Source organism: Pantherophis guttatus, chromosome 1 (genome assembly GCF_059756535.1).
Source record: "Pantherophis guttatus breed Tessera chromosome 1, ASM5975653v1, whole genome shotgun sequence".
Taxonomy (NCBI): Eukaryota; Metazoa; Chordata; class Lepidosauria; order Squamata; family Colubridae; genus Pantherophis; species Pantherophis guttatus.
The window spans coordinates 316,771,027-316,785,273 of NC_142063.1; the positions used below are offsets into that span (position 1 = coordinate 316,771,027).

At 39.6% G+C, this 14,247-nt stretch overlaps 1 protein-coding gene and 1 long non-coding RNA gene across 6 annotated transcripts in view; one reads left to right on the top strand and one right to left on the bottom strand.

Moving 5' to 3' along the window:
* The window catches only part of XPO1 (exportin 1), a 71,839-nt gene extending 64,725 nt beyond the window's left edge, over positions 1-7,114 (bottom strand). For 2 of the 5 annotated variants that reach the window (XM_087883302.1, XM_087883301.1), the window contains exons 1-2: positions 5,321-6,447; positions 1,645-1,776 (exon numbers count right to left, since the gene is read on the bottom strand). Coding sequence is in view for 2 of the 5 variants with exons in the window: in XM_034427295.3 (XP_034283186.1) it covers positions 1,645-1,770 (126 nt within the window). In the remaining 3 variants the exon portion in view is untranslated. Of the gene's footprint in view, positions 1-1,644; positions 1,777-5,320 lie in introns of all 5 variants that reach the window. The other 3 variants (XM_034427295.3, XM_060692620.2, XM_087883303.1) reach the window with 3 other exon arrangements.
* Positions 6,702-14,024, top strand: LOC132711994 (uncharacterized). Its single transcript, XR_009622702.2, has 2 exons — positions 6,702-12,514; positions 13,553-14,024. It is a non-coding gene; the product is annotated as an uncharacterized LOC132711994 (long non-coding RNA).
* Positions 14,025-14,247: the final 223 nt, after the last annotated feature.

Genomic DNA, 14,247 nt, shown 5'->3' on the forward strand with positions numbered 1-14,247 from the left:
CCCTCAGAGAGGAAGTCACCACCAGAGAGACCTAAACCACCTCTTCCCAGGAGGCCTTCACTAACAAAGGACAAAAATTTAACAGGTGGCCAGGTTAACTAACCAAAATTCATGTCTATTTCCTCAGGAGTTACAGAATCAAATTCTTCCCAGGTAAGCGAGCAGGAACATGTTTCATTCACTACTGGATCACACAAACAATAATACTAAAAGAATGATCACCAAAGGTTTAAGTCCGTATTTTTCAGAGTACAAGACGCACCTTTTCCCCCCAAAGAGGATGAAAATCTGGGTGCGTCTTATACTCAGAATGTAGCCCCGCCCAGCTTCTCAAACAGAGGTTTCAAAGCAGTGGTGAAATCCAATTTTTTTTTACTACCGGTTCTGTGGGTGTGGCTTGGTGGGCGTGTGTTTGGCTTGCAGGGCATGGCAGGGGAAGAATACTGTAAAATCTCCATTCCCACCCCATTCCAGGGAAAGGATACTGCAAAATCCCCATTCCCTCCCCACTCCTGGGGAAGGATATTACAAAATCTCCATTCCCACCCCACTCTGGGGCCAGCCAGAGATGGTATTTGCCGGTTCTCCGAACTACTTAAAATTTCCACTACCGGTTCTCCGAACTACTCAGAATTTCTGCTACCGGTTCTCCAGAACCAGTCAGAACCTGCTGGATTTCACCTGTTTCAGAGGCTGAAAAAAGCATTAGAAACGAAGTTTCAGAAAAAAAGCCCCCAAACAGAGCTTCAGAAAAAAAGCCTCAGAAACAGAGCTTCAGGGGCTTTTTTCCTGAAGGTCTGTTTCGGAGGCTTTCAGAGGCAGAAAAAAGTTTTTTCTGAAACAGAGTTTCAGAAGTTTTAGTGGCAGGAAAAAAAAAAAAAAAAAAGCAAGGCACAGAGCTCACAACCAAGGACCCTGTTGCTAAAATTCACCTCTGAGAACAGCTGATTGGGGGTATTCTGGGAGGTGGATTTACCCTCCAATCAGCTTTTTTCTTATTTTCCTCCCCAAAAACTAAGGTGCGTCTTATACTCTGAAAAATACGGTAACCTATTGGCCTTCCAGTTCAAATACTGTGATGCAATCTGTACTGAACTTGGGCATCAGCGGATTATATTAACAAAACTCTCTCTAAAGTGTTCTATGATTCTATTATTATAGTACAGGTAGTCCTCAACTTAAACCACAATTGAGCCCCAATTTGTTGTAAAGTGAAACATTTGAGTTTTGCCTCATTTTACAAACTTTCTTGCCACAGTTATTAAGTGAATCACTGCAGTTGGTAACTTAGCATCACAGGTTGTTAAATGATCACATGACCTTGGGACATAGCAATGGTCATAAATATGAACCAATTGTCAAGCATCTGAATTTTGAACATATGATCATGGGGATGCTGCAAAGGTCATAACTGAAAAACTGTCATAAATCACATTTTTCAGTGCCGTTGTAAGTTTGAACAGTCATAAACAAACTGGTATAAAATGTATATTATTACTGCAATATTCCTACTTCCTCAGGTCTCTTTTATTACAAGTCAACCTATAAGGTCATTCTTAAAGAGAACAACTTGTTTCTTCCTTTGCAGATTTGAGTATACTTAAATCCCTTAATGGATATCTAATTTCCAATCATGTACTCTACCTGGGCTCCTTCTCCATGATACAGGCAGTTCACCACATTATCCAACAGATTTATATCCAACTTCTGGTTGAAATCCAGCAGCTGCCGTGCTGCATGGTCTGCTAACATTGTCATAATTGCTGGCATAGATTACTGAAATTGAAAAAACAACAAATCAAGTGAAAAATAATTTTAAATTTTCAAATATTCAGCAAGGTATTTTACAAAGATGACATTTTAAAGAATTGATGACTATGAAATATCTGAAAGGACCAAAATTAAATTCCAAATTATAAATTTTTAAAATGGAATAACAGAGGGGTTTCTTCTCAGCAGCTGGGCTGGCACAAACACTAGAATGATTGGTGGACAGGTTTTGTTTCAAGGCATTGTTGAACCAGGCCATAAGATTAAATCATAACACAGATTGTTTGAACACTGTATGTTGCATGAATACACTGGTGACCCAGTTACTGAGGTGGGAAACTGAAGTCTCTTCAATGTTATGTTCTTACAAAATAAATCAATAAACATTATACCCAAAATTAAGTTTGAATTTTAGTAATCTATCTTTATTGTAAATATTTGTATTGATAAATAATGCAATTCATTTTCAGTGGAATCAAAGTGCAACAACTTTTAAAACTAGAGGGAATTACAGTATTTGCCTTCTTTGTAAGCTTACTAAAATGATCAACAGTTGGAAACCTGTTGCCTGTTTAACATATTACCTTTAAGAAACCCATGATTCCCATTCCCAACTTTTAAAGGAAGAATCCTCTATGTGTATACTAACCCTATCCTATGCAAAAGTTCTACTTAAGTTAAATAGGATGTGTTCCCAGATTAAATATGGCTAATAGCTTTCCTCTGATGTCCACCAGAAATATGGGTTACAATGCCTACTAAATGTTGTCACTGATTATAATTGATTGAGGATGATGGAATTGTAGTTCAGCAGATTTCAGGATACTAGATTGGAAGGATTATGTTTGTGGCTGTGCCTTACCTATGTTCCAGTGGTTCATATTGTTTTGGAAATGGTCCCATTAATATTTTCTATTGGAATCCATAATACAAATGTGAAAAAAAATTAGCTAAACAGATAATGATTATGTTGAGGTTGTTTTAATTTGGCAAAACAAGGCTTCAATCTCATTCACTCTACACACACCCCTATTGAATTCAGCAGGCCTAACCTCTCTTGGATTGAACTTTAAATATCCCGAGTACTCTTATGGTAAATTGTATATATACCTTCTGCTATTAAGAACAAAATTTAACCAAGTACACCCCCCCAAATGTATATCAGATGTAGAATTTCTATGCTATTGGAAATGACATCTTTATTTGGTTTGACAAAACTATTTTCCTCACATCACTGTCCAAAACAAAATTAAACATATTTTTCCATATCTAATTACACTTTTCTCAGGTATTTAATTCTGTAGTTCTAAGTCTCAACAAGTACTATTTCCATTCCTGTTATACTTTTTCTTGAGTAGTTTATATGCACATAGAAACTTTGTAGTGGGCACTTACGTGCAATTTCCACTGATGCTTACATTTCCTTTAAGAAAAATCTATTTTCTTAACTAAGTTTGTAGTAGTGGTCAGGCTTGAAACTAAGAGACCATGAGTTTCATTTAGTCCCACCTTAGGCACTTTAGATGGATGGCCTTGAGCCAGTTACTTTCCTTAGGTAGAAGGCAATGGCAAATCAATTCTGAAAAAGCTTGCCAAGAAAACTGCAGGGCTATCCAGGCAGTCTCAGAGAATTGGTATGACTGAACAGAAGAAAAAACTTCACTATCACAAGGAATGATGGTTTATAAGAACCAGTCATATGGTATGATTGCATATTATAAACTTAATCAATGGAATGTAAACATTCTTATCACATGAGCTCATTAAAATGATGTAGCTGCTTCTAATAGACAGTACAAAAGGGCAAGAGTAGATACCTCACCACTGTAAGATCTAGATGCTTTGAAGTTAATGTTGCATATATTTACTAATTGCAAAAGGTAATTAAAGTGAAAAAACTCTTAAAATTGCAAGCTTAAAAATTAGACATAATTTAAGTTAATTATTCTAAACAGTATATCTAATTTATCTGTAATATGTACACATCAAATAATTTGAAAAGAGAATACAATACCATTTGAAATAAATTTGGAGAACCATCCTTCAATGTTCAGGGTTAGCAAATTTACAATTTAAGAATAACTCTCTGACTTCATTTCTTAATTCCATTAACTTCAATTCAGCACAACCAATTCATCTTTAGTTATCAGTGTGCTGCTACTAAATGTAGGCCTCCCGAAGTTTTATATTTGTTCACAATTAGGTACTTCGTATAAAATCTAGTCAGATAAGCTGTGTAAGATGAAAAACCTTTATCGGAGTCCAAAATATAGTATTTAAGGACTGCAGTCTGCCCCTCCCATAGAGACACTTCAGTAATGTTTCCTCGGAACAAGAAATTAACTTAACAGAAAAATTAGCGAATTAAAGAACTTAAGGCTTAATCAGAAATAGGCCAGTAACATAAACAGAGAAGCCATACGCACATGGGATACATCCAAGGGAGACCGCTACGTTCACACTTATACACATACACACACCCATTGGTTAGGCCTTGGCTGCCGCCCTTCCCCAATAAGCAGACACGCTGCAGCACATGCGACATCCACGCTACTGACATACAATTAAGCTATAAATTGTTGAGTTTATTTTCAGAATTTTCCCAAAGAGATTTCGTTTTTCAGCACAGAGCGGACCACGCAGATTATTTCTTTTCCGCCCTAAAACCAGTAAAGAGCACAGCAGGGCCGCTGCAGCCCCTCCCTCCTCTTTCCCTGCTTTCTATACAGGGCCCCCACGTGATCCAGGCGGACGTTTCAATACTGCTGCACGGAGACACACAAAAAATATTTCTGGAAACTTCCACTCCTAATAATTCACAGATAACGCTCGTTCTTTTCTCCATCCGGTCCCAGTCTCCCGCCTTGTCCTTCATCTACCTATAAGAAAAGGTCCTCCTTTCATCTCCCGCCAGGCCCTTCTCTCTCCCGCTTACGTTTTAGTATCCAGCTCCAGTTTCCTAACCTACACTTGCTGCTTTGCTCCAGTCCCACCGCCATGCTCCAAGGATGGCCTAGGTTGCTGGAACCTGCTACATTTTCCTTCCCTGTCTGATTACTATTATTTCCGATTTCCCAAGCATCTTCTTTGAACTTCGTCTTGCTCCAAAGCTGGCACCTATTGAAGCCCTATGTCTCTTTGAGATACACGCCCCTTTCTCTTTCTGCTTTCCATGTGGTGCAAGTACAAGTCTTCAAGAACGACCCGCTTATATCTCTATATTACGAAAAAGCTTCGTACTTAGCACTCCCCATTTTTGTTTTCCTTGGAAACGACAAGATTATCACACAGTTTACTGTATACAGTTTAGGCCTAGGGGGATGAGAACCATTATTTCAAATAAAAACTAAAATGCATTTGAGAATTGCTAAGCATAAAGCAATCTTTCCAGTAGATCTTTTCACATTCAGCCCCTTCCACAAGAGTTCCAGTTGATTTCTCCGGTCATTGCTTTCCTCTACACCCCAACTTTCAACAAACCCTCTTTTCCCTCCCTTTCCAATTTAATGTCCCATGCACGTGTTTTCATTAATTGAAAGCTCTCACTTACCTAATTGAGTATCACAACTATTCCTTCTAGAGAGGCAAGTAGTGGAGAGGAGCAGTTAAAAAAAAAAAAAAGAAATCCAAGCAAAGCTAAAATGCACGAGGAGGAGGAGTGAAGAGATCTGTCCAGCCTTCCTTCCTTCTCAACTCCCCACCACACAGATACAAAAGAAAGGTATCTTTCTCTTTTCATAAGCAGTCCAAAAGTCATTCAAAGCCCACCCACCCTCCCCCCAACTCTCCGACTTACTAACAAATGGGGATGGGAAGAGAAGGTGAATTACAAAAAAGAAGGGCTGAGAGGGCAACAACACACAAATCACTTTCTGTTTCTTAAAGTTACAAATTCGCCCATAGAAAAAACCAGGGCTTGGCCGTCCATTCAAATGTGTACCCAAGATTCACCCCCTTTTCCAACCACCCCAAAAAGACACACAAGGAGGGTGGGGATGCGATTTGATTCGAGGCAAGTTCTTCCACCAGGCAAGAAAGAAGGTACTCTACCGGTTTTCCTCTCCCGCCGTTTCCTTAAAACCTTAAGTTGGAGGGGGCGTTTCTACACCCCCCCCTCACATAAATAATACTTCTTATATATTAAAACAGAGCGATTTTAAGGAGACTCCCTTATTCAGGTAGGCAGTCAGGCTGAACACTGAAGTTGAGGGAGATCTGCCAATTTGGGAGGGGGGGGAGGAATTTAGGGGCCTACAACACACCCACACCACGCTCCTTCCCACTCCAAAATTAAATAGGCGGGGAAGCTAGAAAACGCTCAATTGGCTAGATCCCCCCCCACGCCTGTTTTGGGAGTCCCTAAATTTTTAAAAACTCAGAAGCACTTTTCAACCACCCGACTCTCGGGAGTCAGTCAGACGGCCAGTCTCTGGCTGAGCTGCCTCCCCCTTTCTTTCCTCACGCTCTCACACTGCACGGGTTGCTTTCCCCTCAGTTCACTTCCATACCTAACCCCGTCCCTTCTCTCTATTTTAAACCCCTGCTTCTCCTCCTGCCAATCCACTCCTGCGCTTAATGAACCCCGCTCTGCTTCCTCGCACACGCGCGCCCTCCAGCAGTTCCTCCTCTCTCGCTCGCCCGCCCGCCCGCCCCTCCCCACACGGTAAAGGCGGCAAAGGAACCGAGTGCGTGGGGCGACTGCTTTTCTTTCTCTCGGACACAATCCCCTCAATTCGCTCTCACTCGCTCTTTCGTTTCCCCCCCGGCTCTCGCTTTCCTTCGTTGCTGCTGCTTCTCCTTCCGCTCTTCCCGCTCCTCCTCCTCTAGTGCCACAGACTCGGAACCGGCTCAAACCGGTTCAGACTGGGAGATTCCATCTCGGTTTAGTTTTCAGCCCATGGCGCCTCCGAGCGTGCGGGAGGGGAGGGGGGAAAGCCTCCACCCCAAGCCGCCCTGCCTTCCCATTGGCTCCAAGAAATGACGGAAAGGAGGAGGGAGCTTCAAAGTAGAAGGGGATCCGCATACACACATACACCATCTAACGGGGTTATAGGCAAATAATAGATCTCGGCGTTTCATTGGTTAACCGGGACATCCATCTTGCTTACACTACCCCTTTCGAACGCGCGAAGCCCTTGTGGGGGAAGCCTAGCTCTTCCCCCCTCCCCCCCGTTCTTACTCTTTCCGCAGTACAGGAGTGGAGAAGAGTGAACGTACTTAAGGGCAAGAGAGAAGGAAAAGTAGCCTGTTTTTTATTGGAGCAAGAGGACCGTCTCTCTTATTGTTGTCCCGCCCCATCCCCACCTCTATTTCTTCCCGCCTCGACCTTTTTTTTTTTCCCTTCATGCCCCAATGTCTTCAAATAGCATTCACGAGGACTGGTTCTATACTTAAGCCTTACCTCTCATTGGGTGGCAGCTTTAGATGACGTCAGGAGGCGAGCTCGAGGCGAAGGAGACCGTTTACGGCAGAGCTCGGGGCGTCGTAATTGAATTGTGAGTGGAAGATGCTGAGGAGAAAGGAGGCGTTGATCAGGCGACGGGTAGAGATGAAGAGAAGGAAGAAAGGAGGGCTGACTCTGTAGTTCAAGAGGCGACGGTTCTTAGCATTTGGAAATTAAGATCACCGTGGAGTGTTCTTTTCTTTCTGAAAGAGTTGTTACGTTGATCTGCCAAACCGTCGAGGATTCTTGCGACACCTGCATTGTTAATCAGTTTATACCTTAGTCACTAAGGCTTAGCGTTTGAGCCTGGAAAGTGCTCTTTGATTTCGAGCTTTTTGTGTTTAGCCATGGAAACAGTTTTCTCAACGGATACTCTCGAGGAGGATTGGGCTACAGACTTGCCAAGACTGGCTTAGTGGAAATTTAGTTCGAGAATGTGCCATATTTATATTTTATTTGAATTGTTTGAATTATATACCTCACATTTCCCTCAAGAGGTTTTCTTCTGCTCTTTTTCTCCATTTGGTTTCACATGTCTTTATTTTTCTAAAAAAATACTAAAATAGTTTAATAATATTTCTTGCACAAATAGAACTTTCAAATATGTTAACTATATTAATAAGTACAGAATACGTTGTTCAATAATTATTTCTAAACTAATATCTGATCGTGGATTGCTAGTGCATTAGGAGTATATAAATACCACCTTGTGCATATTGAGTAAAATTATACCAAACTTGCTTAGCCTTACTTTCCCCCTCCCCATCAACTTCTCAATTATGTCTATTGGCCAACATTGTAGAATCCAAACCAATGTTAAAAGATTCTAACGTTTCCTGTGTGATCTATAAGATCTATAAATTGGCTAGCAATTAATAAGAAACTATTAACAATTCTTTGTGCAATTTGCTTACTTAATAAGGCTAACCTGGGGTCTAATGCAATACTCCTGTTTTCAAAATCTGCATATGCCAAACATTTTACAAAACCTTTGAATTTTGCACAAGACCCGCAGGTGTACATATGTTAAGTCTCTTACATTTTTGCCAACACTTGCTTTGCTCCTGGTATTGTTAATTAATTTATTTTTTAAAAAATGGCATAAAAAAGTGACTACTAAAATAAATTTATTGCTTGCTTTCGAACTGCACATGTTCTATACAAAAAGGGTTGTTGATATTTTACGCACAATAATTCTTTTTGAATAGCCAGAAGCTAATAATGCTTATTTTTATTCTGAAGCCAATTTGGAAAATATTGAATAATTAGTGTTTCTATATATAATATTTTTCCTGGATGTATAACTCTATTAAGTATCTGATATTTCTGGATAATTGCTTTAGTGAGAATCAGATGGTGAATTTTACATTTTTTAAAAATGATGTGAAATACAGGTAGTCCTCAATTTACAATCTCAGTCCCAAAAATTATGTTAAGCAAAACAGTTAAGCAAGTTTTGCCTCATTTTATCACCTTTCTTGCCATAGTTGTTAAGTAAATCATTGTAGTTAAGTTAGTAACACAATTGTTGAGTGAATCTGGCTTCCCCATTGACTTTGCTTGTCAGAAGGTCGCAAAAGATGATCACACGGCCCTGGGACACTGCAGCTTCATAAATGAGTCCGTTGCCAAGCACCTGAATTTTGATCACATGACCATGGGGAAGCTGTAACGGTTGTGTGAAAAGTGGTTATAAGTCACTTTTTTTCATTGCCGTAACCTTGAATAGTCACTAAATGAACTGCTGTAAGTTGTGGACTACCTGTAGATATGTTTGAGATGACAGCCAGAATTTTAATAATTTCCCTTAATGAAGACTTTGAGCGATAAGTCTTAATAAATTAACATTTGAAAATATAATTGCTATATTGCTTTGTTACATTAATAATTTAGAGTTTTTATCAAAAGTTCATAGTATTTTTCATAATACCTTGTTGTCTCTCAAGGTAGAATACAAGCCAGTCAAAAGGATAGCGATGGGAAGGTAGGCAGGTGTGGGGAGTTGGATGCAATCCCTTACCTGTGGGAGAGACCAAGGCTGGAATTTCTTGGATTGCAGTGGGTCCTCAGCTAACCACCTGTGGAATTTGGTTAATGACAACAACAGATTGCCAGGATTGCTATTGTTAAGCAATGCAGTCATGTGATATAATGCTTTCTGACTACATTGTTAGAAAAGGAATTCTGATTGCAATTGTGATAATAAATCACAAATTGAGGACTACCTGTAGTATTCTTTTCTCACCAAGTATCAGTCAACCATATTTTAACTAACTTTTTATATCTAAGAAATTACTATATTTTAAATTCAGGTATATGATTAAAACAATCCATGTTTATATCTATAACCATACTGAAATATTTCCAATAACAATATTACCTCTGGAGAAAGTTTAAAGAATGTAAAATTGTCCTTGGATGATAGGTTGAACTTGACATCATTTCTTGTACCTTATGTTTAAAAAAAATAAACTTACTTTTGCTGTATTTGCAAACAAAAATCTATAGTTGATATCCAAAGGGCTACAGCTCTAGCTTTAGGTTCTTTTGAAGTTTGCATCTGTTTACCAGTTTGTATCCGTTTATATAAAAGAGGAAGCATGATTTTTCCTGTGCTTGATACATGTATTTTGGAGAAAAATACAATCAGGTTTGTGTAATTTCCATGTTTTTGCTATTCTTTTATGTTTGATGGACATTAAAGCTTCTTCAATATTATAAAAGGTTTCTTATTTAACCAGGTTAATAAATATTACATTATATTAGTAGTAATTCTGTTCTCATTTAAGTTATTCAGATGTTTTCGTCTCTCCATTCTTTCCCCATTCTATACCTATCCCCAGTATATGTGATACCTTACTCAATAGTAGTAACTGTGAGATGGATCTTGGAGTCCTAGTGGACAACCATTGAAATATGAGCCAGAAGTGTGCAGCAGCTGCCAAAAAAGCCAACACAGTTCTAGGCTGTATAAACGGGGGGATAGAATCAAGATCATGTGAAGTGTTAATACCACTTTATAATGCCTTGGTAAGGCCACACTTGAAATACTGCATTTGGTTTTGGTCGCCATGATGTAAAAAAATGATGTTGAGACTCCGTACAAAGAGACTTCTAAACAAAGATGATTAAGGGACTGGAGGCTAAAACATGAAGAACTGTTGCAGGAACTAGGTATGTCTAGTTTAATGAAAAGAAGGACTAAGGGTGACATGATGGCATTGTTCCAATATCTCAGGGACTGCCACAAAGAAGAAGGAGTCAAGCTATTCTCTAAAGCACCTGAGGGTAGGACAAGAAGCAATGAGTGGAAACTAATCAAGGAGAGAAGCAACTTAGAACTAAGGAGAAATTTCCTGACAGAACAATCAGTGGAACTTCTGGAAATTGCCTCCAGAAGTTGTGAATGCTCCAGCACTGGAAGTTTTTAAGAAGATGTTGGATAACCATTTGTCTGAAGTAGTGTAGGGTTTCCTGCAGGGGATTGGACTAGAAGACCTCCGAGGTCCCTTCCAACTCTGTTGTTCTATTTTATTTCCTCTCTAAACTCTCTCCCTAATTTATTTCCCTCTAACTTCCCTTTAATATAATTTGGCATTAAAATTTTTCTTTTGAGACTTGATCAATTGTAAGAACTTCAGCTATCTAGAATTGAAAGGATTACAACATTAATTGGTTCCCTGTCTTTTTATTCTTCTTTCCCTACTCTTTTTATTGTTGTACTGAGGTTTACAAAACAGGGCTGCTAGCTGCTCAGTGTCTGCCTTGCTGAAGAAGAGTTGGTTTATGTTAGTTAAATAAAATGGGGATTTGGCATGATAGTGATTTAATGGTGATTTTGGAGGAATAAATAAATTCACACATCCTAATGATAACTTCAACAGGTATATTCTCTATGAATTCTCATCCTTTTTTAAGTTGTCAAGTTAGTGATACGCAGTTTACCTTCTGGAATAAATTTTTTTTAAAAAATTTGATTTATATGCTGCCCTTCTCCGGAGACTCAGGGCGGCTTACAATGCGTTAAACAATAGCCTTCATACTTTTGTATGTTTATACAAAGTCAGCTTGTTGCCCGCACAATCTGGGTCCTCATTTTACCTACCTTGAGCCTGGTGAGATTTGAACTTGCAGTAATTGCAGGCAGCTGGTCTTAATAACACTGTTAATAGTGCTTTAGTCTGCTACGCCACCAGGACTATAAATTTCATAGATTGTCTGCATTTAGAAGAAGCAATCCATTTTGCTATGTTTTATTTCTAATCGCTCAACTTTATTTATTTAATTTATTGGTTTGATTTATATGCCGCCCTTCTCCGGAGACTCAAGGCGGCTTACAATGCGTTAAGCTTTAATGATGATTCTGATTTCCAAGGTCAAGTTCATACTAGATAAAATACTATAGTTATACGTTCAACTACCTCAAATGTAATTTTGCTCTTGGTTAGTTTATTTTGCAAGTTTATCGTGATTATTTTGCAGTTTTGCAACTTCTTCAATTCTGCATTATGAGATAAAAGTATTCTGTGCCTTTCATCAGAGATTTGCATAACTGTTCCATTGTAGTTACTTCTTTTTCTAAGTGATTTCTTTCACAGAATTTGCCTTTTTTTTTTGCAGCAGCCTAATATTGAATTTGAGTTTTCCCAATAACTGAAGCTCCCTAACTGTATTACATGTTATTTAAAATATAAAGAAATTATGAAAGCATAAAAGCAAAACGGTGAAAGAATAACATGCAATTAATAAATTGTATAGGGAAACTATATCTGGTATTCCAATATAGAAGAGGCAAATCAAACCAAAGAAAGATTTGGGGAAATAGAGGAATATTTTTGCCTGGTGATAAATATGATGCTAAACATATTGGGGCATTCTGTAAATCACTGCCTAGAACAGGGGTGTCAAACTCACATCATGGTGTTGTCTTCCCCCCCCCCTTCGCTAAACCAGGCATAGGCATGGCCAATGCATGACACATTCAGCCTGGGAGTTTGGCAGCCCTGGCCTAGAAGCTCCTCTGTTAACTTAATTTGATAAATTGTCTTTATCAATAGGAATTTGCTCAACAAATGAGTTGTCTATTAACATCTCAGCTCCCATTTATGTGATATTAAAATATTTTCCAGATATCCTTTAGTTTATTTTTGCCTGCCTCTCCCAATTGCCAACCTCTAAAAAAAGGATCCCAGAGGAATAAGAAAAAATCAGGAGAAAACCTGCTATAGTAATTCCTTCCCTCCAAAGGACCATCAGGACACCAACTACCGTGTTTCCCCAAAAATACAACCTACCCCGAAAGTAAGTCCTAGCTTGATTTTTACATGTGTGCCCAATATAAACCTACCCCCAAAATAAGCCCTAGTTAAGACTCTGTCCACTCCGGTGGTGCATGAGATGGGGCCACGTGCATGCATAAAGAACTAGAGCGGGGGTGGGGTGGAGCTCCCCTACTTACTAGGCCTCACACACCCCAACACCTGCCTTGCCTTGCAGGCCCACCTTTGTGGCTGCTTGCCACTCGCATTTGTCACCCCTGGCCTCTGTTTTGCTGTCAGAGGCCCTTCTGGAAAGGCCTCTGCAGCCGATAAAGGAGCTCTGGATCGATCAAGAGCTCTATTGTCAGCTGCAGAGGGCTTTCCAGAAGGCATCTGATGGTGAAACGGAAGTCAGGGGCCACTGCATGTGTCAATCTGAAGCCTGTTTCTCAGTTGCCAAGGCCTTTCTGGAAGGCCTCTGACAGCAAAACAGGCCAAGGGCGATGTGTGTGAGTGGTGGCAAATGGTTGCAGAAGTGGGCCAGCAGGAGGCGCCTCCTGGGCGAGGCTGTTGGTGCTGCCAATGCGAGGTGAGTCCGTAAGTAGATGTTTCCTGAAAATAAGACCTGGTGCCTTTTTTGGTGGCAAAAAATAAGACCGGATGTTATTTTGGGACAAACATGGTATTTTGTGAAGAATTCTGAATTTCTTTTTGAAACTCTGCTTTTGTATTCTAATTACCTTAAATAATTTTATTTTGTTAATAAACTTGGATATATTTTAGATCATTTATCAATAGCTGTTTCCTTTACAGTTTTTTGCACATGCTGTTTTTTATACTTTTTCTATTGTAAAAATTGGTCATTTATTACTTTTCCTTGTGTTTTCTTCCATAATATATGTGGATATAAGAGAATTTTTCCTCATTTTCCCATGGTTGCTAAGTTTAATTAACACATTTTAGTAAAAATCATTATGAATTTACAACACGTATTTAAACAAAATAAAAATGAGGCATTTTCTGCTTCAGATTTCAACTGACGTATGTACTATTTTATTTGTTTATTTTCACATTTTTGAAGCACCTGTTGTGGCTCCGTTACCTGAGCCTGTGTCATCGGCAGGAGAGGAATCCGAGAGTGAAGGAGAGGAGTTGGCAAGGCCTCCCTCTCCAGGACCCTCCTCGTTGGCAATGCCTTCGGTGTCCACTGAAGGGCAAGAGATAGGGCCGGGGCCAAGCACGTCCACGCAGCCACAGGTGGACAGTGATGAGAGTAATGAGTCTTGGCTGGATCCTCGACAGCGTCGCAGAGATAAGCGCGTGCAACAGAAGAAAAGGCGTGCCAGAGATTAGCTGAAAGCTTCCACACCATTCTGCATTGCCGGACTTTTGCTATAGGCTTTGCTGGATTATATTTGGACTTAATTTACTCTGTAATTATTGAACATTTTACTTTGATGTACCAGAAGCGGAGAGAAGTTATCTCTTCCCTTCGTGAGTAATAAACTCTTGGCAGGCATCCACTAGGTTGCTGCCAAGTTCCGTTATCATAAGGAAAAGGATTTTGTCGGCTGGTTTGGTTTTTAACTCTTGGACGTCTGTTGTGTGTGTGCGTGTGGGACGGGGACAGAACAGCACCCAGATCCTTCAGATAGGGACTATGGGCAATGTACAATAAAATGTTAAAATACAAAAACAGCATCTTAAAATTTAAAAGGCAAGGATAATTAAAACCTGTTAAAAATGGAGGGGTCTCAGAACATTAACCACAGCTGC